General features: G+C 45.3%; 3 protein-coding genes and 1 long non-coding RNA gene across 5 annotated transcripts in view; 3 read left to right on the forward strand and 1 right to left on the reverse strand.

The window, feature by feature from the left end:
* The window catches only part of LOC127474194 (uncharacterized), a 102,652-nt gene extending 82,376 nt beyond the window's left edge, over positions 1-20,276 (reverse strand). The window contains exons 1-2 of the long non-coding RNA XR_007905755.1: positions 20,170-20,276; positions 18,900-18,942 (exon numbers count right to left, since the gene is read on the reverse strand). This is a non-coding gene — a long non-coding RNA (uncharacterized LOC127474194). The remainder of the gene's footprint in view (positions 1-18,899; positions 18,943-20,169) is intronic.
* On the forward strand, positions 8,735-13,407 carry KRT20 (keratin 20). The gene is made up of 8 exons (XM_051794663.1): positions 8,735-9,239; positions 9,991-10,073; positions 10,276-10,432; positions 10,920-11,081; positions 11,163-11,288; positions 11,441-11,661; positions 12,210-12,250; positions 12,897-13,407. The coding sequence occupies exons 1-8, from the start codon at positions 8,820-8,822 to the stop codon at positions 12,992-12,994; spliced, it is 1,308 nt and encodes a 435-aa protein (XP_051650623.1). The 5' UTR covers positions 8,735-8,819; the 3' UTR covers positions 12,995-13,407.
* Positions 14,858-18,147, forward strand: LOC127474147 (keratin, type I cytoskeletal 12-like). The gene is made up of 8 exons (XM_051794639.1): positions 14,858-15,491; positions 15,792-15,874; positions 16,105-16,261; positions 16,523-16,684; positions 16,783-16,908; positions 17,287-17,498; positions 17,767-17,849; positions 18,050-18,147. Exons 1-8 carry the CDS (start codon positions 14,871-14,873, stop codon positions 18,145-18,147), a joined length of 1,542 nt encoding a protein of 513 aa, XP_051650599.1. The 5' UTR covers positions 14,858-14,870.
* Positions 20,277-20,297: 21 nt separating the features above from the next.
* Positions 20,298-27,065, forward strand: KRT222 (keratin 222). Of its 2 annotated transcripts, none has more exons than XM_051794685.1 (6): positions 20,298-20,470; positions 22,069-22,197; positions 22,935-23,155; positions 23,499-23,575; positions 23,753-23,858; positions 25,196-27,062. In XM_051794685.1, the coding sequence occupies exons 1-6, from the start codon at positions 20,375-20,377 to the stop codon at positions 25,407-25,409; spliced, it is 843 nt and encodes a 280-aa protein (XP_051650645.1). In that variant the 5' UTR covers positions 20,298-20,374; the 3' UTR covers positions 25,410-27,062. The 2 variants fall into 2 exon arrangements, with proteins under 2 accessions (XP_051650645.1, XP_051650646.1); XM_051794686.1 differs by having other exon boundaries at positions 20,438-20,552; positions 25,196-27,065.
* The last annotated feature ends 786 nt before the right edge of the window (positions 27,066-27,851 follow it).

Raw genomic sequence — 27,851 nt, forward strand, 5'->3', positions numbered from 1 at the left:
ACTGTCTTTACACACTTTCCTTCAGAGCCTGTAAGTACTTTTCCAGATACTCTCAACCTTTCTCAGTGACCCAGATAATTCAAAAAACCATCTCAGTTATTTGGTCTGATATTAATGTTCACTGTATCTCTCAGATTAATGTTCACTGTCTCTGCTGTTGGGTTCTGCAGTCAGGACAGAGTGGTGATTGCACCGGGTGCTAATGTCAGGGAGAGCCCACGGGCTTTAGTCACATCCAGGCTTCCTCCCCTTCCTCAGCTCAGACCCCGACAGAACAGTGCTGTGCAAAGCTAAAATATGGGCAAGGAAAAGAGAAACATCATTAGGATGTTTAGATGAGGAAGACTGCAAGGCAGAAGGAAGAGAGACAAAATGGAGCATAATGAGTGTGTTAAGGATTTGCACTCCAAAGTCACCATCTGTGTCCAGGGCAGGCTCACAGTCGAGTGGCATTGTCATCGTGCCCTTTCATCCCCACTCATGAGGGATTCTCACAAAGGGCTCCTGTTACCTGCCTTGCTTTGAAACAGGGCTCACAAAGGAAAGGGAAAATTTCAAAGAAAATGCAGATTAAACTGAACAAAGTCCATCTCTGTGATACAGCCCTCTGCTACCGGCATGTTCGGACCAGTTCCTGACCCCCCCTTCGCCCCCCGCCCCCCAACTCTCCACCCTTGTTGCACAAAGAGATCCCAAAAGCATTGGATGGATTACCTAATGGTTTCTTTAAACTGGGTAAAACTTGTAATACAGGATTAGTAACTCCTGGCTAATTAACAGTGTCCTTCCTTATGGCTTACCAGACCCAACGAGCCAGACCTGGTGTTTGTAGCATCTGGACAAAATGTGCCGAGGTTTTCTTGAACAATTTTCAGAGTTATTTAAAGATAGGTTCATTTACCAGATTTACAGAGGAGAACCACATTGCTGTGACACAGATAATTACAAAAACTTCTAAGTAGCCCCTTATTTCTACATCAAAGGAAAGTATCTGCTTTGTGCTGGGTTATTGTGCTGAACTACAAGGAAAGAAGAAGGGAAAACAAGCAATTGAAGTGCTGTGTGGAACACGCCTGTCCTTATTTCACACTGCTGAGCGATGCCCTGGCTTCCCTCTGCCCTGTGCAGGCGTCCCCTGTGCAGAGGTGAGACGTGCTCCCCGTGCCCTGTGCTCTGGTCCCAGTGGTGCTGGATAAGAGGCAGCACAATTCCCATTCTCCTCTGCTAAGAGGCAGCACAATTCCCATTCCACTCCACCACTCTGATGATTTTAGCCTTCTCTTACCCCCGTGCCGTTGAGCTCTGTACTGGTCAGACCAGTAGAGCCCAGTACAGCTCACACACCGACCTCCCAGCTCACCCCGTTACTGACACCACCGCGCACCCACGGCTCTCACAGCCATTTAATTCTCTTTTACTAAGTGGAGTAAACCAGCTAGTCCTTAAACATACAAATACTCGTTCCACCACATGCTGTTTTCCAAAGGAAAGCAAATATTCTGTGGCAAAAGCTGCTGATTTCTGGAGAATCTTCCACGGCTCCAGAACACTCTGCACAGTCACAGGTTTCCTCGGAGCTGGACAGCTCGTGTCACCAGCCATGTGTGCCCTGTACCTGCTGGTTACTCATTACCTCTGAATTTGTGCTCTGGTAGATAAGTTATGCATTTCTAAATGTATTTAGGGTGGGTCTGCACCTTAAATAATAAATAATGGTGCTAATATTTACCACTTGCATGCACTGTTAACATCATATTCTCACACCACACTGAGAGATGAAGCCAGGGAGATAATGAACGGGGGCAGTATTATCATTCCCATTTTATTGCTTGAGAAATTGGAAAAAGAGATGACACAACTTGCTCAAGGCTGCAAAGAAAGTCACTGATAGCCACTAAATTAGAATTCATCACTTCACAGCTTCTACTTAGCCCAGCTATTAGATAATACAACTTCCTGAAGAGCCATTCCCCACTCACAGCAATCCTGTCTGTGTCTGATTGCTTGGAAGAGATAATTCCATTGATTCATTCCAAGTGTTTACGGTCGGTCAGGACCCTGCACACACTCTGATGATGTTCAATGTGCCTGTGTCAGCAGCCTGACTGAAATGAGCCCTGTACAGAACACTGTGCTGGTGTCTTTGGTGGCTTTGTAGTATTTGGGAGGGTTTAAAAGAGGGCACAAGTGATGCTTCTTGTAATCTCAGAGCAGCAGCTTGAAGAGAAGGAAATCTTTGGGAGCATGATGCTGTATGGCTTGAAAAATTACTTTATTAATTAATTGTATTGAAACTGATGGAATTCTGCCAGTTGGTATTTTGTCTCCTTCAGTATTCCATACACACACAAGTGCTGTTTTGACACCAAGGAAATGACAGAGCCAGGACCAAAGGAAGTGCAATATGAAAAACTTGGAGTATCACACAAAATAACCCCCTCCAAGTGAATAGATTCTATTTCCCATAAATGGATAACAAAGAATTATGAGCAGGAAAGAACAGCATTTCTCAGTCTAAGTGAATGATGCAACAGTACTTCTGCAAACCAACAAGACACAGGAACTGAGCCTATAAAAGGAGGCTGAAACCATCCGTGCTCGCAGCCGGCTCCTCGCAGTTTCACCTGCCATTTAAGGCAGTCCTGCACGGAATAATCCCCAGTGTGATTTCCAAGAGCCTTGACTGCTCTCCAGCCTGGGCATGAGTCACAGCTCATTTCACTTGGAGAAATGTTAAAACTTATTAAGGTGTATTACAATAGGCAGCTCTGGTAAGTGAAGTGTTGATCCCCTGGAAGAGGTGTGTGATGAGGTAATGCAGCCACAGTTTGTGCTATTAATCACACATTCTTCTGGGGAACTGGCCCCACACTGCCAGGGCTTGGCCTTATTTATCAACAGTCTCTTCTGCAGAATGCAAGATTTTTGCTCTCTGTTCCTTGTTAATGCGGACACAAAATTAACAAAGCCATTTACAGAGAGAAAAAAGGGAATCTCCCCTTTAGAGCACTGCTAAACCCGCTGGTTCCATGGATTATTGAAGCAGAGAGAATAGGTAGAAGAGCCGGTAAAACATTTCACAATGTCCACACCCTGACCTATAAAGGTTTCTAAAGTTTTGCTGGGAGATGCCTGTTGGTGTGTATGAATCATTTAGAAAAAGGAAGGATCTATAAACAGGGAAGCAAGAAAAGAATAATGCTGGAGAGGCTGCACCCCCTGTCCCCCCATGTCCTGCATTATACAGCAAAAGCATTTTAATTATTGACTCTACCAGGACGTTTGGCTTTGAGAAATCACAGCTAATGGTTTGCTATGTGTGGCTTCCTCATCATTCCTCCCTCTGTAAAATTTTTGTTTCTTTTCAAGATGCATTTTTACGACATCTTTAATTGTGTGACTATGTTGAAATGACCTACTTGAGCCCCAGGCCTAGGGCTGCCATAAACCAGCTGTGTGCAAAACTATGGCACGAAACAGAAGCATCAATGTCTGGCAGTTTGGAGTGTCCCTGTGGCAGGAGCTCCTGGGGTAGGACATGACCTAATGGTGAGGCAGGTGCAGGGCTGCTTCTCCTGGACACCTTAATTTGCCTTTTGAATGTCTAAATATGCATCAGAAGCTTAAAGGCATAAAATCATAACACCAGCTGTGGTAAAAACACTTTCAATAACTATCTAGACTTCAAGGGTAAATTTTTTGGCTTTCCAATGTCCTAAGGACAAGTCCAAAGGAGTCAATGTGACGGGCTGTTATTAGGCTCTACAGAAAGCAACAAAAATGAGGAATATAATTTGAGAAAAATGTATTTCAATTAAGAGGAATAATTGGTTGGAGGTTGGAGCAGGCAGGGAAAAGGAGAAACAAACAGGCTGAAGTAGCTACAACCTACAGTTCCTCCTTAGAACAGAAGTCAATGGTGTGCTGCCTCTGCACCCCCAAACCATCCATATGAGAAACGAAAACATCAAATGCATCAAACAAATACACCGGGAGAGACTCTTGCCAGAGTAATTCCTAAGCAGGAAATCCGTAACGTTGCTGCAAGCAGACAGGAATTGTGATTGTGAAGTTATCAGTGCAGGCAAAAAATCACTGGTTTAGGCCTTATTAGTGAGACAAATGACCAATTTTTGGAAGCTGTTTCAGCACCCAGGCTCTGCTTCCAGGTTAATCTCGCCAGAGACAGTCTCAAACCAGTCACCAAGACATTCTGGGAATGGATCCACTGGAAAAAACAGCGCTACTGTGTGTAACAAAAACCAAAACACAACCAAAGTAACCTTTTCTTTAGAGTTTATCACTGCCTAAAAACTGAGATACTCAGATCTTCATAACGAAGGGTGTAATTTTAAGTGATAATGAACATCCTGCTCTCAAAGATTTAGCTGTCAAGATTTAGAAAGACAGCTCATACTTCCTGCCACTGCTTCCAAACCCACCCCTTACACAGCACTTGCATTACGGCCGGTGGCTCCGGAGAGAATATTCCTTTAAATGTTTACGAGTGATGTAAAAACATTTCTTCTGGATGGATCCACGAGCCGTTTTCGTTATATAATCCGCGAGTTCCATCCCTCGCTGGGCTCCGCGCGGGTTCTCCCGCGGTGCTCGGCGCGGGAGGGCTGGAGCGCTCCGTTCCGAAGGCCGGTGGTGGCCTCTAGTGACAACCAGGGAGATCCGCACGGAGCCCGAGATCTGGTCCGGCCCTGCGCTCCTCCGGGGCTCCCGCGGCTGCCAACAGCTTCGAACTGGAAATTTCTGCTGCAGCACTTGAGTAAAGAACACCCGTCACAGTGCCAAACTTCCTCCAGGGGAGTATAAAGACGGATTTTTGGTTCGTTTGCTTTATTAGGATTTTTTTGGATACCTGGTTGCCTGCTGCAGATCCCGATGCTGGGATGGTATTTCGGGTTCCAGGCAGCCCATAGCTTGCTCCTGGTTGCACAAACCCCGGGAGAGGGATGCCCTGGGGTCACTGGGATGCACTGAAAGGATGGTTTTCCAGAGAAGTTCTGAACAAGAAGCTGCAGCCCTGCCTCTGCCCAGGCACCTCCTGGTAGTACGAGTGCAACTGTACCCTGGGGGAAAACTGAGTTTTAATTCTGATCTGGGGGCTCCAAGCAGGACACAAGTCAGGTCCCCAAAAACACAAGGATTTTTTTTTTTTAAGGCCAGCAAAAAAATCTAACACAGCTGTGAACACATGCAGTGCAGTGTGTTTGCACATATCCTTTATGGTGTACACTCAGTGTGTGCATATATTTGCACAGGGTCATGAAAATTGTATTTGCCTCCTGAATCATATAAATATGTAAGATTTTCTCATGGATGCTGAACTACTCCAGCATTATGGAACTGAGAAAACCAGTAAGCTGGAATTCTCTCCAGTTCACTGGTTTTCCCCTTACCCTGACACCCTGGTTGCTCAGGGTTTTTACAAGAGAGAGATCTGCCTGCAGTCCCATGTTAGAGCTGATCTTAATGGCACTTTTAGGGGAGAGAAAAGAGAAGGTTCGTTTGTGTGGCCTGGAGCTGTTTTTGTTGGCACTGAGATCTGATCCTGCTGGAGGAGAGCAGCTGAGACAGGAAAGGCAGCTCCTGACTTTCATTTTCCACCTGTGGCTGAGGAGGGATGGAACCCACACACTGCCTCGTGCACCACTCCAAGAGCTGGAACGCTTCTCTAAGTACCATAAATATTTAAAGTAATGCTTTAACTTACCCCTCTGGTCAAAGCTCCAAGCAGAAAGAAATAAGGTGCAGCGGTTTGAAGATAGAGGTGTTTTCATTGGACAGAAGATAAAAAGGAGAGGGAAATGAGGGAAAAAATGTATGAGAGGCACAGACAGTGTAAGGCTGCAAATGTTCAGGGCCCAAGTGAACCCAGAGGAGTTGGTGACTGCACCCGGACCTTTCTCTTGTCTGATCCCATTCAGCAAAGCACAAAACCCCTTGCTTTGCTCTTTGGACAGAGCAGACTTCCAGGGTGCAGCACTGGCATTTACAGCAGTGCCAAGGTAGCTGAGGGGGAGGGAATTTCTCAGACTCAGAAATATTGAAAACTGGAATATGGCTGGAATATCAAACAAGGAATATCTCTCCCCTGAATGCACTTTGCACAGCAGAAGTCCTTTCAGGACTGTAGCGTAGATCTTTCAGATTCAAACTCTTATGGCACCAAACCCAAACACAGTTACAGGGACCAACAAACAGGTTGTTGGATTTCACCCCTAGAATGGATATTTGCTAAAGACTGAACTAAAAGACTTTGCCTTATTCAAATCTCTAAGTCAGCCAAAAGAGAAGCATCTGTTCCACCTAAAGGCAGCAGAAACACAGCCCCAGAGCTGGGTGTGTCTTTTTTCCTTGAACTCTCCAGACTGGTTGCCTGTGGCTGGTTGGCACAGGTGAGTCAGCCCGACTAGCATTCACGTTATCAGAGCCCTGCAGGACTTATCTCCATGGCTCTGTAACACCATTAAACTTCTTCATGAAATCAGAAAATTTATTAGCGTTGCTATAATGTTTTATTATGTCTACAGAAAATCTCCTCTGGCAGAGCACGTCACTGAAGGAAGTGTTACCCACGAACCCACAGACTGTCCTGTACATTTGAGAAAAGAAGAAAAACACCACTAAGAAAATTCAGCCCAATATCTTTTCACACCAGGTCTTCATGATGCCATTGCTCTGTGCTTCCCCTTGCATCCACCTCAGACACTTCTACTTGATAGTCCAGAGGGCTCTGGAAAGAACATAGCTGCTGGAGGTTGACCCTGAACTAAAGCTGCAGAGCTATAACACAAAGCAGATGTCTCACCTAAGCCTGACTACCACTTTAATTAAGATCCCTGCATTTTTTGTCTTTTGCTCACTAAGAGAAAAAATAGAACCTCCAAGTGATGTTTAGAAAAAGCACCAGCAAGGTTATATGGAAACTAATTTCAATAAATACTGAGAAGACAAAGCAGAATGTTTTCTCTTAAATATACTGTCACAAGATCCTGCAGAGATCTAGGAGTGAGATACAGAGCTGAGAGATGTAAGTGCAGCAGGATCTCTTCTGTACTCCTCTTACAGCTATAAAGGTGTAAGCTCTGCCCTGCTAAGATGATCAATTCTTACTCAGCCTGAATAATTTTAATGAACCAGATGACCCACCTTGAGTCTCTATAATGACAGACCAAATGTCATGGCCTGTGTACTTTGGTTTCACATCTCATAAATGTTTTTTATTATCAGTTACACCCAAAGATGTTCAAGGTCCAAAGACAACCCACAGCATCCTCCCAGAAAAAAGTCCTGCCTTGGACACTGATCATTTAGGTTTGGAAGCTGTGTGTAAGTAGGACAGTTTAACTCTCCACCTTGAGCCAGTACTAGTTAGACTAATCCCTAGTGCAGTAGCTTAAAAAATTTGGCAGTACTGATTCCCCAATATCCCGGGCTGGGTGTTCTCAGAAACGTGAAGGTGCCTCCATACACCGTTTGATGCCCCCGAAGCTCGGTGTCTCACCAATCTCCTTGCCCCAGGGTGAGAGATCAGTAGGTACAGCAGCTGCTCTCCCTCACACAAGCCATGTGTGCTCATTGTTCCCCCTGACTGCACCAATAACACACCACAGCACTGTCAGTGCAATGCCCCAGGAGCTGCCCCTCCACACTGTCCCAGCACACACCAGCCACCTGCTCCCCTGCAGCACCAACAGCCCCGCAGCAATCAGGTTCTTCCCTTGCTTTCCACATTCTCCCCATGTTTTCTGTGTCCAAGGTGGGCACCACGCTCAGCTCAGGACCCTCCACATGACCAGCAGCAGGACTGTTGGGTTTCTCCATGCCCTGCAAAGGCAGCTGGTTTCCTGTCAGCAGTCACAGCCCCCGGGCTGGGGACAGACCCCCCAACATGGCACTGGTGGTCTCTGGAATACTGATGAGACAGGAGGTTTGCTTTAACTTCAGCCACACAGGAGGGCTGGAGGCTCATTCTGCTGGAAGTTGGAGCTCAACACCTCCTGCCACTCCATGGACCTCAGTGTCTCACCTCATGTGAAACCCAGTGGGCAGTGAAGGCCTCCAATATTCTCATTCCTCTTATTTAGGGACAAAGAAATACTCTTCCTGCTTAATTTCAACTGTACTGAAAGCTTGAGTTCCACTTGTAGGGGTTTTCTAATACCAAACAAATACATATTTAATGCAAGCTGACAGCAACAGCCTCCATCTCCACTGGCAGTGTGGATGTTGGGTTGTGCTTACTATGAAATGAATTCACATGGAAGTACAGCTGCCTCCTTTCTAGTCATTTATACACTGTTCTAGCCTGTCCTGAGGCCCAAATTATTGCTTAGTCAACAGAAATACACACTTGATTGCAAATATAAATGTTATAAGTCTCTTGTCACATACAGGCAACTCTCATTTTAAATTCATGCACTGCACAGGGGGATAAGAACCTAGTCCTTTGTTCCAAAGGGCTACAGAGAGGATGGCTGCAAGTACACGGTTATAAATGATTCAGCAGATCATTTGTGCTTTATCTTTTACTCAAAACACTAACAAAGCAAGCCAGGCTACCTGGGGAGTGTTTCCTCAAACATGAACAGATGAAAATCATTATCGGGGGGAGGGGGGGGTAATATCCTATGTGTTCTTTGTGCTGACACCAGTGACCTTCTGTGTCAACAGAGGTGGGGTTTGCAGCCACTGTGCTTCCTCCTGGCCCCGGTATAAAGGTGTACAGCACACACACAGCTCCTCACTGCCCATCTCTGCCCGTGCTGGTTCACCTGGCTCCTTCCAGCAGACCAAGAGCACAAATGGCCTTCTCCACCCGCAGCATCCAGTGGGGCACCAGCAGCCACCTCCAATCTGCCCCCAGTGTCAGCGGTCGCACCTCCAGGAAAATGTCCCTGCAGAAGATCCAGGCACCCAGTGTCTACGGGGGGGCCGGGGGCTACGGCACCCGCATCTCCACCAGCACCAGCTTCGACCAAGGCCTCGGCGGGGGCCTCCAGCTCAGCATCACTGGCAACGATGTCCTGCTCCCTGGCAACGAAAAGTCCACTATGCAGAACCTCAACGACCGCTTGGCCTCGTACCTGGAGAGGGTGCGCTCCCTGGAGAAGGCAAACTCCCTGATCGAGAAGCAGATCAAGGAGTGGTATGAGAAGAACACCATAAGTGTAGGGCAGGACTACAGCTCCTACTTCAAAACCATTGAAGAACTCCGAAGCAAGGTAAGAGATCACAGAGCCCTCTATAAATGTAGGGATTGCGGTTACTGGGGAGACAGAGAATAATCTATTGTAGAAAATGTACTTCTTCAAATTGCAGTTGTCTCAGCTGAGAAAAATAAATGCTTAATTTTGCTCAGCTACAAATTAGTTGCAGATTTTACATCATTTGTAATACCAGATATATGCCTGCAGATGTGAGTAATCTTACACATGAAAAACCTTTGACTCAAAATTAACTAATTCTACGATATTTGCCTTAGGTGATTTTAATTAGGGAAAGTACCGATGGTAATCTCCATATTTAAATATAGTTTAGCAATTGTCTATTTCTTAGAAAAGAAGGGCAAATGCTCAGAAAAAAATAATAGATCACTACTTAAAATAGTAAATTACCACTGGAAACCAAGAAATATTCCCAGCAATTAGCTGACAGGTTTGTCAAATCATATTTCCAGAACTTCCTTCAATCTTTCTCCTCTTATATCAGTGCTATTTCCCAGCCTTTAAAAGCAGATCCCTTCAGAGAGCAGTTCATTCCATTTGATACACTTAGTTTATGACAGGACAATTTGCCTTTTGCAGATCCCTAATTCTTTCCATGCACTTCAGAGGGAACTTAGCTTAAACCCAGCTGACTGACAGACAGCTGAAGTGATGTGGGATGAAGCCCTCCTGCAGTACTCATTCCCAGGAAAGGATCAAGAGTGCATTTCTGTGCAAAGCTTCATTGCTTGTCCACCATTCCCTTTAGATTGCTGCTGCCCAGCTGGAAAATGCCAGGCTCGTCCTGCAGATTGACAATGCCAAGCTGGCTGCTGATGACTTTAGACTGAAGTAAGTTCCATGATTTTATATCAATTCTTTTTCCTGCTCCTCTTACTTAGGAAAGCTTCTAGTTACTGGTATCCGTGCTGAGAAGTGAATATTTTCCAACTTAAAGTTTAGTGAATATTTCACGACTGTGGAAATTACTGATTCCAGCATTTACACCAAACTGTTGCACTCCAGAGATGACAAAAGACACCCTCCTGTACAGGTTTGAGAACGAGCACCTGCTCAAGCAGAGCGTGGAGGGCGACATTGCAGGGCTGCTCCGGGTCCGTGACGACCTGACTCTGACCCAAGCTGACCTGGAGGCCCAGATCGAGGGCGTGAACGAGGAACTCATCTTCCTTAAGAAGAACCATGAGGAGGTGAGAGCAGCTGAGCACTGCCAGGGAGAGGGTTTTTAAGTGGAAAACATAAACAGCCTCACTAAGAAGCATTTTTATGCTTCCTGGAAGCAGCATAACTGTGTGTGGCACTAAGGGACGTCCAAGCTGTCAGGGATCAAAGGCTGAACACTCCTCCATTCCAGGACTGAAGGAGTGAAGGTTTTCTCAAATAATGATTTATGGTTTAGGAGTTGCTACCCCAAAAAGTACACAAATGGGAGCCATGACTTCTACCCTCATTCCACAGATCCAGTCCTGAGGAAATCATCCTTCTATAAGACATTTACCTATGATATAGCATTTATTGCTACAAAATAGTAAACAGTACTTATGAGGTGATTAAGTTGTCTTGCCCTGAGGTGCTATTTAAGGATTACTGCTCTGTGTGTCGATTTTGAGTCTGGTTCCAACACCCAGGAGTGAGAGCTCCCAGCAGCTGGTGCTAACCAAGTCCCCCTTCCCGCAGGACTGCAACCGGCTGCGCAAAGAGGTGAGCGGCTCCGTGAACGTGGCCGTGGATGCTGCTCCTGCCACTGACCTGGCAGCTATTATGGAAAACATGAGAAAGCAGTATGAAGAAATGGCAGAAAAGAACCGCCAGGAAGCCAAAGAACACTTTGAAAAGCAGGTAAGGCCAACTGCTTAAACATCAGCAGCGACCCCGGTCATGCCTGGCTGCAGTTCACAGTCCCTCCGTTCCTCATTCCAGACAGCAGAACTGAACCAGGAAGTTGCCATCAACGTTGAACAGATCCAAGTCCAGAGGAAAGAGATCACGGAACGCAGACAGATCTACCAGAGCCTGGAGCTGGAATTACAGTCCCAGCTGAACATGGTAAATAACAGAGAGCATTGAAATAAGGACTGCTGATAGCAGACAGTTACACGGATAAATATAGAGATGAGGGGCTTTACAATCAAAAGGTTATTTTAACACAAAACTGTATCCTCTGAATAAAACGTCTCTGTTCTTCCCATCGGCTACAGAAACAGACCCTCGAGGCCTCGGTGGCTGAGACAGAAGCACGGTACAGCCACCAGATCTCCCAGATCCAGGCAACCATCGCCAGCCTGGAGGCTCAGCTGAGGCAGCTCCGAGCCGACATGGAGGCTCAGAACAGCGCGTACAGCAACCTGCTGGATGTCAAGACTCGCCTGGAGATGGAGATCGCCACGTACCGCCGGCTGCTGGAGGGAGAGGAGAGCGGGTGAGCACACACGGCCTTGGGTTTCCTGTAAATCTGCCACTCTCCAGCTGCTTTGGGCTGGGGGGACTCCACTGCCCAATTCCCAGGTGCAGAGTCCCAGCAGGCTGCAGTTCAGGCTGGGTTGCTGAAGCTGCTGTGAATTTTGAGGTGGGCTCTCTCAGCCTGCAGACTGTTCCTCTGTGAGCTGGGTAACCGGGTCGGTGTTCACACACCAGGAGCATCCGTCATTCAGTTTGGGATGGACTTGTCCATGCTGGGCAAGCAGGCAGTGGATCTTCCCCCCAGGTTCTGCCTGTTCAGCTGTTCTGGCTCAGGAACTGGCTCACTGGGCATGAGCTGAAGTCCTGGCATTGTAGAGATGAGTCTGCAGATTAATGGTACCTACAGCTTATGCTCAGCAAGTTTTACTTTACCAGAGAGAATTCATTTTAATGTCTTGATGAAAGGGCATTACCTGTCCTGATCAAATGCATGGGAAATGTACAAGGATGTTTCTTCAGTCCATTAGGTCCTATATATTTATATTTTCTAATTTATCATTTGAACAGGCAATTCGAATTGGAAGCAGCTACAGCAGAGCTTGAAAAAGGTATGTCCCACCAACTTCCTTCTGTTTTGATGGCTGCCTGATGAACTGTTATGGAATGACACAGCCTGATATAAAACAACAGCTTCACAGCAAATAATCAGCCAATAGAATCTCACACCAAGAAAGCAATCAAATATATGAATAGTTACCCTGCAGGGACTATACAAAGCCTGGGTTTATGCATATAATTCAGGTGCCCAGTGTAAAACCACAGACTCACCAAATCCGTGGTTCTGTGACTCCTCTCAAAGAGAACAAGGGAGTTACTGAAGTCCCCTCTGGAGAACTGCAGAAACATCTGCTTCGCCCCACTGACCGCACACGGAGATCAAGGCTCCCAAACAACACATCCAGTTTAATAGCAAAAATATTCATTTTGGTGTAAGACTATTCCAAGGTTTTAGGTCTACAAGTTTGTGCTAAACTGAGGCAAAACTATCAGAGGGATAGAAAGTTATTGAACTCACTGTCCACTGAACATCTGACAGAAAAGAAAGCATATCCTGCACACCCCAAAAGTTTACCTCAAGTACCTGTGGATTGAAGATGCTTTTCACTATTTCCTCATTGGCTGCCAGTACTGCAGCAACATGACTCTGTCAGTGTACACTGCATGTAATTAATTCTCTTTTCCATTTCCTTGCAGAATCAAGTAAAATGAAGAAGATCAAGACAATAGTTGAGGAAGTGGTTGATGGCAAGGTTGTCTCCTCTGAGGTCAGAGAGTTCGAAGAGAAGATGTAAATGGCACCAGCAGAGGAGATGCCTCTGAGCTTCCTGGACCTGATGCCAAAACTAAAATATTTATAAAGAATCCCATCTAATTCTCCCTGCACCCCAGCAGGGTTGAAAAATGCCAAATTATCAAAGCTCAAATAATTGTTATTGTGGGGGAGTGTTAATAAAAATCAGTAAGTTACAACTCACAAGACTTTGGGTTTACTTACATGGTGACTAAGTAGCTTTATTGAAAAAAAATCTAATCAGCCTGGTATAAATGTGTAACTGCTTCCAAGACAGATAAAAACAGAAGTATTAGTTTTTTTAAATGCCTTAAGACATCAATTCAGCACACCTTCTCTGAACACAAACTCCCACTCAAAAGTAAGGCAGCTTCACAAAAACCTGATTTTCAAATAAACAAGAAGTGTCAATTTGTTTTTCATAATAAATTAATGGGAATAAATAAATTGAAGTAGCCTATTTGATATTTTTCACCCTCTGTGAATGATTATGGCACCAAGGACTACAGCAAGCCAAGATACTTCATGAAGAAGAATCTATTTGAAACAACCCCCACCTCTGTCAAACCTTTCTAGGCCGATAAGGTTCCCTATCCCACAGGGAGGCCCCCCTGCCACACCTGGATCCTCAGTCCCAGGAGTTTACATTTTCCCCTTGAGAACATAAACACAAAAAGCTCTTTCCTTTGAAACCTCACCTGTCCGGTGTCATTTACTGAACACAAACAGCTGCCAAAGAACTAATCCTAATCCTCTGCTCTCCCTGCCCCGAGTCACTGAGACCAGGCTATCAGCTCGTTTCCACGGAAAAGCTTCACTTGCACCTTTGATCTTCCGCTCCTTTCTGCCCCAAAAGCACCCCTGCCCCTGGGTGCAGAGAAATCAAAAATTAACTCATTTCAGTTGACAAATCCAATGATATAATTAAGCCAGGGTAACCATACCAAAATAACTTCAAAAGAAAAAATACACTGGTTTGGGAGGGTTCCCGTGCCCAAACCTGCACCCAGAAGCACTGCATTTGATCTTTAGATTTGTATTATAAAAAGCACAAAATACAGAAATCAGATTTCTTATTTTGAGATAACAGCGAACTATTTACCAGAAACAATGGTCAGTTTTCAGTCCAAAGAACAAACTGGGATATGCTGTATGCTACAGACTATATGCAAATCACACCGAGGGAGTTCGATGATAAAAGGGTTAGCACAGAAAACCCAATTCCAAATCCTATTGGGCACAATCCAGTATATTTATGTTTTCCTATTAATGATCACCCTGCAGCTCTTTAATGCCCATGTGTCCTCAGACACCTGATGGTCACTTTTCTTGTTTCCTATGAAGCATCCAGGAGCACAAATGCAGCAGAATCTCCTGCCAGAAGAGCATTATGAAAAGAAAGACATTCCTGCCGTGCACTCTGGGAAGCAGGGATCAAAGGGATCACTCTGCTGACTTCAGCAAACTCCTGTAATAACAGCCCCGAACCCAGGAAGCACTGAATATGCAATGACAAAACAATTATTTAGGAGGGATTTGAATGCGAAAAGCACTTTTCGTGCTCCGTTGCACATGGCAGAACAGGATCGTGATGTCTCAGCTCCACTCCACCCATTTCCCCTCATACAAATACCTGGAGGGCACCAGATTTCCACGCCCGTTGGCAATTTCGGTTGGCACATATCATTTCAGTCGGTCAGGACACACTAAGCTGACGTCCCCTGCGAACAGGAGGGAGAGAATGGAAGCTCTCCCCAGGAGGTGGGGACTCCTCCTGAAACACCCACTGCCGTCCCCATATAAAGCTGCCCCTGCTCCCGCTCTGCCCTGCTCCCTGCCGTGCCCTCCGTGGAGCACACCCGGGCCCCTCGGCCACCATGGCCCTTTCCGTGCGCACGAGCGGCGGGTCCCGGCAGTTCTCCTCTCGGAGCGGAATTCCCGGGGGATCTCTGAGGATCTCCAGTTCTAGTGGTGGAGGGGGCTTTGGTGGCAGCGGGTTGGGGTTTGGTGGAGGGTCTGGTGGAGGTTTTGGTGCTGCTTCCCTGTTGGGCTCAGGCTCTGGCTTCGGTGGGGGCTTTGGGAGCAGCTTAAGCAGCGGCTTTGGGGGGGGCTTTGGAGGGGGTTTAGGTGCTAGCTATGCAAGTGGCTTAGGCAGCGCTCTTGGGGGAGGTTTGGGAAGTGGTTTTGGCAGCAGTTCAGGTGCTGTTTTTGGAAGTGGCTTTGGAGGTGGCACAGGGTCTGGGTTTGGAGGTGGGTATGGCCCTGCTGGTGCTGGGGATGGTGGCCTTCTTTCTGGTTCAAAAAAGGAAACCATGCAGAACCTCAACGACCGTCTGGCTGCGTATCTGGACAAGGTGAGATCTCTGGAGGACGCCAACACCGAGCTGGAGCGCAAAATCCGTGAGTGGTACGAGAAAAGTGGCCCTGGCACTGGCACCCCTGGATCTGGGAACGACTACAGTAAATTCTATCCTCTCATTGAAGACCTTCGAAACAAGGTATGTCAGCCAAAATAAGAAGTTCCTTTCAGAAACCAAGAGCACATTTATCCTGCAGAACCGACCCCTGCAGTGACCTCTGTCACCTTGCACTGTGACACGTGCTGAGTTTTTCCTGTACCTTAAAGCAGTTCTGTAGCTGTGTCACACAGTGTGACTTGTCTAATCTGAAAGAAGAGAAGGCAGTGATGGAATCCAGCTCTACAAACTCTCGTAGATAACGAAGTTTAAAGCTACTACAAAGCTTCTGTGAAGCTCTTGGGCTGTAAAAACATTCTCTGAACACTGTTTGTACTCCAGATCATCAATGCAACCATCGACAACGCGAGGATCATTCTGCAGGTCGATAATGCCAGACTGGCTGCTGATGACTTCAGACTGAAGTAAGGAAATCTTAATACTACAAAAACTCTTAATAATATTTTAAGGAAAATCTTCTTTTCTATTAAAAATCTCTTTCCTTGCAGAATACTTGTAATAAAATCATTGAACAATATTACAGGAATTATACGTATTACGATTTCATATTAAAACCTACAATAAAACACATTAATAGTTTGCATTTGACCTCGTTAGCCACGTAAAAAAATAACATTTAATTCCTCATGTACAGATATGAGAATGAAGTGGCTCTGCGGCAGAGTGTGGAGGCCGACATCAACGGCCTGCGCAGAGTCCTGGACGAGCTGACCCTGACCAGGGCGGACCTGGAGCTGCAGATTGAAAGCCTGAACGAGGAACTGGCTTACCTCAAGAAGAATCATGAGGAGGTATGTTTTTTTCCCATTGGGAATTCATAACAAAGGCAGATGGAATTGTGAAACGTCAAATTATTCCCCTATTTAAGCCAGTGAGGCTTCCTGGGTTTCGTGATTTGTTTTGTTTGCTGTTATTTTTTGAGTTTACCAAGTGAAAGATTGCAAGCAACGTGCACGCGAGATCCCTGTTGAAATGGAATTTATATCACATATATTTCTTTACATATCTTTTTGCTTTTTAACAGAACCTTTCCTTGTTTTCAACCTCTCCAGGAGCTTCAGGGCATCCAAAGCAGTGAAATGGGCCAAGTCAGCGTGGAAATGGATGCTGCTCCAGGGACTGACCTGACCAAGCTTCTGAATGACATGAGGGGACAGTACGAAGTCATTGCCGAGCAAAACCGTAAAGAGGCCGAGGCGTGGTTCAATGAAAAAGTAACAACCAGAGGGAGCAAAGCTGGAAAAATGCTTGGAAAAATGAGTTCAGTACTTGGAAGAGTAAAATTACACCCTATTCTTCCTTGTCATTTCAGAGCGGGGAGCTGAAAAGGGAAATCTCCACCCACACCGAGCAGCTCCAGTCGGGAAAGAGCGAGATCACGGATTTGAAACGGACCCTGCAGAGCCTGGAAATAGAGCTGCAGTCTCAGCTGGCCATGGTACGTTCCAGGGGAGCTGCTGACTGCTCAGAGCCGATTCAGCAGCTTCCAATACTATTCCACAGGATTTAAGATTTGCATTCATTTCCTATTAAACCCTACATTCCTTTAGTTCCTAAACAGCAGTAATGTGTCTAACTGGATTGCAGTAATATATCTAACTGGACTGCAAGGAGCACATCACAAAGCAGATCAGCTTTTGTGTTCACATTCAGGGGTGTGACAAGGGCCAGTTTTCGCACTGGTGCTTCAAGGAGAAAATAAAACCCTCTAAGCAATGCAGCTGCACTCACACCCTTAAACTATTTCAGTCGGTTTTGTCTTTGTAAAGAGGGGTTTTTTTTCCTTAATCAGAGATTATTTAATATCCTTACACAGAAAAAATCCCTGGAAGACACTCTAGCAGAGACGGAAGGCGGTTACTGCGCTCAGCTGTCCCAAATGCAGCTGCAGATCGGGAACCTGGAGTCCCAGCTGCTCCAGGTCAGGGCTGACATGGAGCGCCAGAACGCGGAGTACCAGCAGCTCCTGGACATCAAGAGCCGCCTGGAAATGGAGATTGAAACCTACCGGCGCCTGCTGGACGGGGAGTTCGTGTAAGGCACCGACTGACACAAAATATCGCCTCGATTTATTTTCTGTAGCAAAACCCTTTCCAGGTAAAAAGAGGTAAAAATAAAGCGGAGCATTCTCCAAAGGACAGTGAGGCACATACAGTGATCTGAAATACCACTGACTGAGCAGAGAGAGCCATTCTGTTCAGTAGTGAAATAACCTCTCAGTGCCACCCCAGAAAGGGAATTCATCCCGATCCTACTGAACATCCTGCAACCACACGTGTCTCTGATTCACTTCTAGGGGCGCAGGACAGGCAGTTACGTTTGAAAGCTCATCCCTGACGGGGTCCAAATCTCAAACACAATCACTGGATTCTTCTCAGGGTAGGTAGAACTTGGTTGATAAAATTTTGTTTCTAAAGTCATTCTTATCATTAAAATAATACATGTTATCCTACATCATACAGCTCATTAGAACCAGAAGCCAACAGGAAAGGAGAAGGCGGTACCTGGTCGTGTACACCCTGCTCAGCTTTATCATTTCTAACATGTTGATAAATATTTTTTGTTTTGTTTATGTTCAGATCCAACCAAAACTAGAAAGATCAAGACAATTGTTGAAGAAGTGGTAGATGGAAAAGTTGTTGCATCCCACGTTAAGGAAGTTGAAGAGAAGATATGAGGCACAATCTGATGTGGCAAAGGATCCATTCGCTCCAAGCCAAAATGGATAAATAATTTTATTCCTTTGTATGAAGTGATAAAAAGTTGGCTTTGTACTAAGATACTCTTACATCAGACAAAGTCAGCACTTTCATTCCTAGCAGTCATGCAATGTATTTCCTGCTTCACTCTATCAGCATTACCTGTATGATTTCCACAGTGTTCTTTAAATATATCATCAATTCTGTGCTCAATAACCAGAAATACAGAGTGCACTTTAATCAGATCTGCTTTTTTATAATCTTTACCAATCAATAGATAAAATAATTTTGCTGTTCTAACCTCATTTTCCAGTTTTCTTGACTAATAAAAAGGACTCAACAAGCTTTAAGGTATCAGTGTCCCTTCATTCTCCATGAACCCCCTCCAGCACCAACGCTGAGCCCCAGGAGTCTGCAACCACCACAGCACATTGTCTGCACCACAGATAAACAATCCCTGCCCAGTGCAACCACCACAGCACATTGTCTGCATCACAGATAAACAATCCCTGCCCAGTGCAACCACCACAGCACATTGTCTGCATCACAGATAAACAATCCCTGCCCAGTGCAACCACCACAGCACATTGTCTGCACCACAGATAAACAATCCCTGCCCAGTGCCTGAACTATAAACTAAAATCCAACAATAGAATATAAACACTGAAAGCAGTTAGAATTCAAAATTCCATAAATCCCAGGAAAGATATGATTGATTGCACCTGCCTACCTTTAGCCTTCGGGGATCTCGTGGCCAGGTGCTCCCCTTACACCTGGAAAAGAGGGAAAAAGAAAGCTTTAGTTTTTACTGTCCTAATTACAATATCTTGTGTTTGTTTGTTGGATTCCTTATGGTTTCCTTACTGGCCATTATTTTGGGGTTAGAACTACACAGAATGAGGATAATTAAGACACTTGTGGAAAAGAGACTGGACAACAAAACCTTCCCATCTCAGTCCAGGTCAGCTGGAAGACAACCAGCTAAGGAAAATAAAATCCAAACACAGGATCCTTTCACACACACCAGTGGACAGAGCCAAGAACAGGGATGCCTCCTGCACACCAGGAGACTTTTAGTTGGTACAATACTTTGACTTCTGAAAAGACAAGTGTCTTGTAAAAGTTCACTGCCTGTTTTATCATTCACTGATGTATACTCTTATTTAGAGCCTAAAATGCATTCCCTCTGATAAATTTATTTTTTTATTGAAATCTGAAATTTTTTACTGCATATCTGACATGGTGCAATACAGAAAAAACTGAAATAGGTAAGAGGTAAAACTGAAACAGGCAAGAGCCATTCTTAGCAGACAAGATCATCCAGTGCTCCAGTGAGCCAGGAAATGCAGAATCACTTGCAGAAACCACAGCACAGCAGACAACCTGTGCTGGACCTGCCTGGGAGTTGTCTGGAAAGGGGTAAGAACCCCACACATTCTGCATTCTGTGTGTATTGAACCTCTCGAGAACAGGCACCAAAGGTACTGAAACACCTTCACAGATGACCCAGACTCGTTTTCTGACAGCAGTGAGGTGTCTGAAGTGTTCATTCACCAGAACTTTGCCCTGTGCAGAAGAGGAGCCAAAGCCCTCACCATATCAGTACTGTTCACCAGCAGTGCTGGTTCCTCTCCCTCCTTGTGTGTTCCAGCAGTGTTGGGTGTGAGGATGTCCAGGAGCTCAGCTCTTTTCCAAAACGGGACAGTCCTCGACACTGGGTCAGGTCACACAGCTGAGGCTTTCCCTCGTTGATTCCCAAATACCTCCAGGGATGGAAATTCTGTGCCAGTCCCAGCGGTGGTGGAGGAACCTGCCAGCGGCACTGCCAGCAATCCAGCTGTGCTGCTGGGAGGCTCTGCCCTTCCCTGCCCCTGCCAGCGCACCTCATGCTGGGCAGCTGCAATTTTGCCCTTCGCTGTGTGTACCTCTCACCCTCCCATTTCTGAGGTTATAAACCCCCACGGTTACAGCGTAACTAAACCAGAAAGACATCGATATACTCATTTCGGCACATAATTTAGGAATCGCTGTTTCAGCGGCATCCTTTGCTGTATTAAGCTGCAGCCAGGCCGGGCTGGCAGGCTCTGACCCCCCATCGCTCCCCGAAATGGGCCGCTGCCGCTTTAACGGCCCCGCGGCCGCATCCCCGCGCCGCCGGCAGAGCAGCCGGGAGCCGGGGAGGATGGGAGGAGGAGGAGGAGGAGGATGGAGCCGGCCCGGCTCCGCCGAGAGATCAGGGCAAAGTATGAATCGCACATCACCCGAAATCAGATAAAGACCGTCAGCTCAGCAAGGACGCAGGTAATGCCTCCTCACAGCCACACACCTTGCAGAGTACGGAGCCATTCCCTGGCCGTACAGTTCCTCCCGCAGCCTCTGTGAGGTACAGTAATTCCTTTCGATGCAGCAGATTTTCGGGGAAGGGATTTGGATTTTACCGCAGTAAGATGCGAACTAGAAGATTCGGAAGTAGATTTTGTTTCGGGTATGGATTCACACGGAACGAATGCTGTGTAATCCGTCGGGATGCGTTTCTGTCCCTGCAGCAGGGCTATTGCTGGGATTTAAGGGATGATGACATAGGCTTTAACACGGTAACCTCTAGCTCCATGTAGTTACCCCAGAGGAAAAGAGAATCCTGAAGAGAATCCATTTATATACAGCAAGCTTTGCCATCTTTAGCACCTCTAGTAAAGAAAACTGCATCTTTGCAGGAACTATTTTATGTTGCTCACAGTAAAACTATGTTCTGCTCTTCAGCAAATATGTTGTTCTCTCATACAGCCCAACTGAATGTTACCAACACACAGTGCTGCTGTTGGGGATTCAGACACAAACAGCCCTAAACCCAACAGAAACCAAATGGCAAAACAATGCTGGGCCATCAAACACGAAGAAATTCAGGGGAATCAGGTACTGTGTCCCCTCGTAGTCAGGTGTTGCAGGAATCCTGGAGGTTTGTGTTAAGGACAGGCCAGATCTGCTGCAGCCTGGCTGATCCAGCGGCGTCGGACACGCGGCAGCTGCACCCCCGGCAGGGAAGGCAAGTTTATCTTGGTGTTGGCACCAAGCAGGCAGTGCTCACTGGTTTGATCCTGTCACACAAATTCTGCAGTACCCAGGGGAAGCAAAGAGAGTTGGGGGTTCACTTGTGGATGAGCCAAACACAGATTTTTCACCAAAACAATGGCCTGGTAAAATTGCAATATGTCAGTATGGATGGGGGGAAAAAGAACTTATTTTCCTTGGTTCATAGGACCTGAATTAGAGAGTTTCTTTTCTTTGAATTGATGTCATTGTAAGAACCTGCACAAAGCAGTAAAATACGCAAAAGAGCAGGTGCTGTTCAAGGGCTTATGGCATCTTCACCACTTGCAGGGAAACTCAGGGTCAAAAGTGAAAAATAACCTCCATAAGTCAAACAATCATTCTGGAAGTTATGTGCAGGAACATACTATCAAATCAAAGATGAGCCCAAATCTAAAATGACCCCGTACATGCTTAATACCCTACTTTTGATACAATAAAAGGGAAAAAAACTCCAACAAAATAAAAAATACATTAAACCTAAAGCACCCTATTCAAACCTGGAAACTTGAACTGCCTGCACTTCCTCTAAGCTCCAGAGGTGAGTAAGGTCTCAGTACAACTGGGTAATTTGTATGGGAATTCCTCTAGGACAAAGATGCCAGGGACAGAGAGGTGGGCAACCTCTTCCCATTAAATACAGCAGGATAAGGGCTTCTCCTCTACACAGCACAGAAAACACTAACTCTTCACTTCAAGCTTTCGCACATTTATACAACTCTAACAAAAATTCCAACTAGGTATTTTTATGTCTACCTATTTTCGTTATTTGAATAGTTTTAATACTGTTATCTTTTGTATGTCCCCTGTAGGCAGAAGAAGGTGCAAGTAAAAGAATGGACAAAGATGCAGAAGCACTAAAGGCAGCCAGGGCAGAACTGTGCGAGGCCAGACGGCAGTGGCACCACATGCAGGTGGAAATCGAGTCCCTCCACGCCGTGGTAAGAGCCAGAAACGAGACTCGAACTCTCCTGGAAAAAAGAAGTATCATCCTTGGTGTAAATTACCCCACAGTCTGTTTCTGTGACAGTCACAGCCACCACACAGCAGAAATCCAGCCCGCAGGAGCAGCCAGCTTTGGGGGGCCCCAGCTCCTCCCAGAGCCCTCACCCACTCACACTAACCCAGCTCATGTTCTGGTGCAGGATCTGCCACTCAATACACGTGTGTTGTCCTGTTTTCACACGTGCCAAACATATATTTGCATGATGCCCCCTCACCAAGCTCCTGGTCACTCTGCCTAACCAATCCACAGCAGGTTTATAACTTCCACTGAATGTGCGGACCAAAGTTATCAATTCATTCGTGATAAAATATGTCATAAAATATAGTCAGGAGTTTGATTCTGGCACTACAGAAAAGCTCCAGGAACACACAGACAGTGTTCATGCAGCACTGAGCTGGACATCATTTAACTGTACAAGTAAAATCAGAGATCTGTAAACTCAAGGCAGGGGATTGCTGTGAAAGAGGGGGCTACAGTTTCATCCTGGTTTAAATTAACACAGATTTTACTCAAAAATTTCTCAGCCAAAGTATTACCTTGAAAGCTTTACTCCTGTTTTTAATGAATCTTAAAAGAACTGATGTAACACTGCACAGTTTGTTAATGAAACCACATATAACATCTTTATGCACATGCTTTTCCAAATCTTAAAATACGACTCAAATTTCACAGGAAAAGGGTTTGGAACGTTCGTTGCGGGCCACAGAGCAGCAGTACCACATGCAGCTACAGAATTTAGAAGGTGAGATTGAATGTTTGGAGAAAGAGCTGCTGGAAGTGAGAAGGGGAATTGAGAAACAGCTTCGAGAGCACGAAATTCTCCTGAACACGAGGATGAAGCTGGAGGAGGAGATAGCGACGTATCGCAGTCTGCTGGAGCAAGAAGAGAGCAGGTACTCACTGCTTAGGGAAAAAGCTCTAAAGTGCATCTTCCACTTCTGAGCATCGCATTTAAATGCTCAGAATTGTAAATGCATGAACCAATCATCAAAAAATTAAAGTATAAAATCCCTAGCAATGGTATCTGCAAGAAAGCTTCCCTGATTGCACAGTCAGTGGTGCTCAGTGTGTCACAGCTGAGCAGGGAGCAGCACGCTCACTGCACCCAGTGTGGCACAGCTGAGCAGGGAGCAGCACGCTCACTGCACTCAGTGTGGCACAGCTGTTCACAGGACCAGTTTGGGATCAAAGCAATTCAATATTATTGGAAGCCTGTGATCATTTCTGTGTTTGCAGGTTCCGTTGCTCGATACCTGCCCAGAAGGATGACAAAAAGCCCAGCACTAGCAAGATCACCTTTATGCTGCCTCCAGGTGAGTGTCAGACACCTTCCCCTTGGGGGATTTCGGCCCTAAAGGAGGTTCACAACTACAAATTCCTGGATATTACAAAAGCACCTTTTCCAATGCAGCAGGAGGAAAAACACCTCCAGGTCCTCGTCCTGCCTGTGCCCTTCTGCAGGCTCAGTGCACCTGCATTTTCTCTTGCAGATGGTGTAAAGAAGCACCAACCAGAGAAGGTGGAACTGATGACAAAACAAGCAATCCTAGATGGAAATATCATGAAGGAAAGTGCTGAAGCTCATGGCACTGTACAGTAAGATAAACAGGAGTTTCAGAGAATAACAATTGGAAGTGAATGGTGGGGGTTATGTGCCAGCAGCTTTGAGTTTCTGTTATTTGGTACCTGTTTTACCACGCCCACAAGAGCCCAGGAGCTCCAGAACAGCAGTGGCAGCTCCTGAAGGTGCACTGAATGGCAGGGCTTAACAATACATTACACTTGAAAGTCCTTTTTATTAGCCTTGGCTTCATAAGCAAATAATACCAGGATGGTGCTTCTGATTTGTAATTTCTATTTCTGTTAAGAATGAAACTATGAATAATTCATCTCGCTAAGGCTGAAAGCAAAGAGCCCAGACCACGTTTGGGAAGTCCCTCTGGGGCCTATTTATGCACATAAATTCAGGCTCAGCTGCTCCAACTTGCTCCTTGGAAACTCCTACGTTCCCCCAAACAAGGGAGAGAAAACCTGGCTCCCAAGTAGGCTTGTGAAAGTCTGTTAGGATGTGTTATTCACCTGAAATTACTTTAATAGTACTGGATTGTCTCATTTTATTTTTTTCTGCTGCTCTTTAAGCTTTTTTGTGGACTAATTTAAGGCTACCTTCAAACACACTGTAGTGGACCACATCCCTAGCACTGAACTGGAACTGGAGGCTGAAAAAGTGTAGGAATTTGGATTAAAAATTAATGCCATCACCAGGTCCACTGCACACACCCCACACCTGACACGTATTCTCATACAGGAGCTTTGTTGGTCACTCACAGTCACTCAGATCTGCATGGGGCCATTTAACTCATCAGGGTGAGGCCTCAGAGCCCAACTGTCTGATCTGGATCCTGACACACACACAGAGAATTAAATCAGCAGGCTTTGGGCCCCTAAATATTCCTCAGTCAGCTGGCTTTCCCCCTATTTTTCTCCTGCCCTTTTTTTTCCTCTTTAATGTAACGTAGCTCTACATTCTGAGGTTTGGATCTGAACTAGATTTTCTCCTCCCTATGCTGAAGGCTTTCAGATGCAGGAATTCTGGCCTGCCCACTACAGTACTGAGACTTCTTGCAAAGTTTGTTGAGCCTGGATTCCAAGCTTTCTCCTCGGAAACAAATTGCCCGATGTGTTTGGAGCAGTGGTTTTGTAGCCATGCCTACCTGAAAGTACAAAAACAAGAGTATAATGAACCCTCACCCTTTATTTAGCTGTTCTGGAGAATGAACTTGTGAAAAAAAAGAAAGCTTCAATTGTCTCAGTGCTGTCCTAAATAATTCGACACTTTATTATGCAATTTCTCCCTGTTTTAAAAGCAGTCCTGAAAACAGGTAACTGGTATTGCCTGAAAAATCATAAATACACCTGCTTTGTTGTTTCAGGACAGAAAAAGTGGATGAAGTCATTAAGGAATGGGAAGGTTCTTTCTTTAAGGACAACCCTCGCCTGAGGAAAAAGTCGGTCTCCCTGCGCTTCGACCTCCACCTGGCAGCCACGGACGAGGGGTGTCTGCACACCAAAAAGAAAACTCTGCCCGACATTGAAGTCAGGCTGGTGATGAGGAGATCCTGCAGCATCCCCTCCATCAAACCTTAACCTCAGCCCGTTCCCCCAGAGAGCACCTCCAACAGGCTCTGGGAATGAACTGTGGATGGACTCCCACAGCCGCTGTCTGCTACGACCACACCTCACCAGGCACTTGGATTAACACCATAACACCATACAGGTCCTCCAAAAATTAGGGAGAAGAGCAAGGGAGTTCAGATTCCAGGAAACCCCACTTCTACTGGTTTTATACTCTGGGTGCAGCCCTTTCATTTTCTCATTGTTGTTGTTTTGTAGAATCTCACCAAATAGGACAAAAATTAACTTTATAGTTTGACATATCTGCCTTTGTAAAGGAGAACTTGTCTTCTCTTTCTGGAAATGAGAAATGCATATTTCACTCTCTTACATATTCAATATTGCATATATATAACGACTGGGGCATATATATAATGACTGGGGAATCCTTGCAATAATTTATATCACATCTGTCATAATTCTAGAAATATATTTTAAAATAATACTTTCTAACAGCAAAACTTACATACAAAGATGCTCTTAAAATACATGAACTATTAACAATTTTCTTTTAAAAGTGGCTGGTATTTTTAAATTCATTTTTTTAGGCAACAACTGAGCAAAAATATCTTTCCCTTGCATCCTGATAAACCCATTTTTAAAAGTGTTGTTACAATCCAGCAACATTTTAGCCGTATCACTCCCCTGGTTTTGAAGCAGTGATTTCCCCTGAAAAATCAATCATTCTCTTATGTGTCTGCACACAGCTGTACTACCACTCTCTCAGCCAGGCCAAGTGAAATTACCCTCTGATTGTTCAAATGTGAGGAGCCAACCAACCATTTTAATGCCGGTATTCCGTTAATTTTGTTTGTTGTAACAGCGTGCGTTAAAACACCTTCAACAAATTCCTCTTCTGACAAACATTAAGGGACTCTCCTGGCCTAGGACATGTGACAAGTTACCGTTACACCAGGGCACAACTGTTATTCCTTCAAATTAACTGGGCTAAGAAAAAGGGCTACAAATTCCAAGTCCAATTCAACCAGACCCCTTAGGAACCCCCCAGTCCTGCTGGGAGTGGCCGTGGGCAAACACAGAGACCCTGCCTATGGAGGACCAGCCATCCTCCTTTGTAATGCTATGGGACAATCACAGAGCCAAACCAGACTGTATCGAGACAGGAGTGATTGTTTGTGACGGTTCTGACGAGGATCTGATCTCAGCTCCCACTGGATTGCAGGGGCTCAGAGTCTGCAAACCCCACACGCTGGATTTGCTGGATCACAGATTGAGTTCACTGTCAGTATCTGCCTTATTACCTATGGCACGTGTACAAAACAGGGCCTACAGATTCCTCCAGAGTTAATTTATGCTTCTATCATTTGCTCATGGTAACAATGCATCGATATTGCCCCGTCCTGTCTGTACTGTATCAAGCTGGCTAATTATCCTTAACCCGAACCCCGAGCTGGTGTTGTTACCTCTTGAGTACTTGGCATCCTGAATGTATCAACCTGCTCCAGTATTTCCACTATGCAGCTTTTTTTTTTTTTTTTGTGCTTAGACTCTGTACATTTTACAATACTTGAATTTAAACTAAGTTTTAATTGCTTTAAGGCACTTTAAACAGGGATACCGACTTACCAAAGTAAATTATAGTACTACAATAAAAAAAAGGATTAAAATGGAGTTTACCCGTGCATATTTTGTGTGTGCCAATGTGTGCATATTAAAAGCAAAGGAGTGAAAGAGAAATGCAGAAGAAAAGCTGTAGATAGGAAAATCTGTAGCACTGTAATCAAGTGTTTCTAAGATCTCCTCTGCAATTAGAAACACACAGATTCCCTCAGAATCTTTACCATAACATGTGGGTGTTTTCTGTGTTTTCTCCCCTTTCAGCACATATCCATCTGTTGCATTATTTACAAATCCCACCTCTTCATATGAAAACAACTCACTTTTGTTCATAAACTACTTGAACCTCCATGAGTGGCAGTGTGAACTCCACGTGGGCATCAAAACTGTAATACAATAACGTCTCAGCCTCATTTTAGGCCATTTTAAAGCTGAATTAAAAAAAATATAAAACTGAAGCTTGGTACTACGGCACAGAATTCTTCATTTCTCTGCTGCTAATTAAACACAGACCAGCTGAGCCTCTGCCAATGAGCACCTGCAAAGAGCTGATGTTAAAAACAGGTTTCATTGTCTCAACCTACTTCCCAGTGAATGTCTGTCCTCGTTCCAGAGCTTATGAAACTGCTGGTAATTAAAACAGTTGGGTAAGAATAAGTTTTTACATCCCTCCTAGTGAGCACAGTGCAGTATAAACAGTTCCATTAAATCAGTAAAACTACTCACATACTGTACAGGGTATTAAAAAGTGTACACAGGCAAACCCTTTACTATCACAACATGGAACTGAGGCAAAGAGCCTCAAAAATAAAAAAAACAAAGGAAAAAAAGGAATAA

The sequence above is a fragment of the Manacus candei genome, unplaced genomic scaffold (assembly GCF_025592945.1).
Source record: "Manacus candei isolate 608988 ecotype Guabito, Panama unplaced genomic scaffold, ASM2559294v1 h1tg000040l, whole genome shotgun sequence".
In the NCBI taxonomy this organism is placed as follows: Eukaryota; Metazoa; Chordata; class Aves; order Passeriformes; family Pipridae; genus Manacus; species Manacus candei.

Excerpts from the sequence above, each read along its gene's own strand:
- KRT222 (XM_051794685.1), top strand. The coding sequence starts at position 20,375 with ATGGAGCCGGCCCGGCTCCGCCGAGAGATCAGGGCAAAGTATGAATCG. Across the intron at positions 23,156-23,498 it reads CTGGAGCAAGAAGAGAGCAG|GTTCCGTTGCTCGATACCTG; the intron begins GTACTCACTGCT and ends CTGTGTTTGCAG. Across the intron at positions 23,576-23,752 it reads CACCTTTATGCTGCCTCCAG|ATGGTGTAAAGAAGCACCAA; the intron begins GTGAGTGTCAGA and ends TTTCTCTTGCAG.
- LOC127474147 (XM_051794639.1), top strand. The coding sequence starts at position 14,871 with ATGGCCCTTTCCGTGCGCACGAGCGGCGGGTCCCGGCAGTTCTCCTCT. Across the intron at positions 15,492-15,791 it reads TTGAAGACCTTCGAAACAAG|ATCATCAATGCAACCATCGA; the intron begins GTATGTCAGCCA and ends TTTGTACTCCAG. Across the intron at positions 16,685-16,782 it reads AGGCGTGGTTCAATGAAAAA|AGCGGGGAGCTGAAAAGGGA; the intron begins GTAACAACCAGA and ends TTGTCATTTCAG.
- KRT20 (XM_051794663.1), top strand. The coding sequence starts at position 8,820 with ATGGCCTTCTCCACCCGCAGCATCCAGTGGGGCACCAGCAGCCACCTC. Across the intron at positions 9,240-9,990 it reads TTGAAGAACTCCGAAGCAAG|ATTGCTGCTGCCCAGCTGGA; the intron begins GTAAGAGATCAC and ends CATTCCCTTTAG. Across the intron at positions 10,433-10,919 it reads TTAAGAAGAACCATGAGGAG|GACTGCAACCGGCTGCGCAA; the intron begins GTGAGAGCAGCT and ends CCCTTCCCGCAG.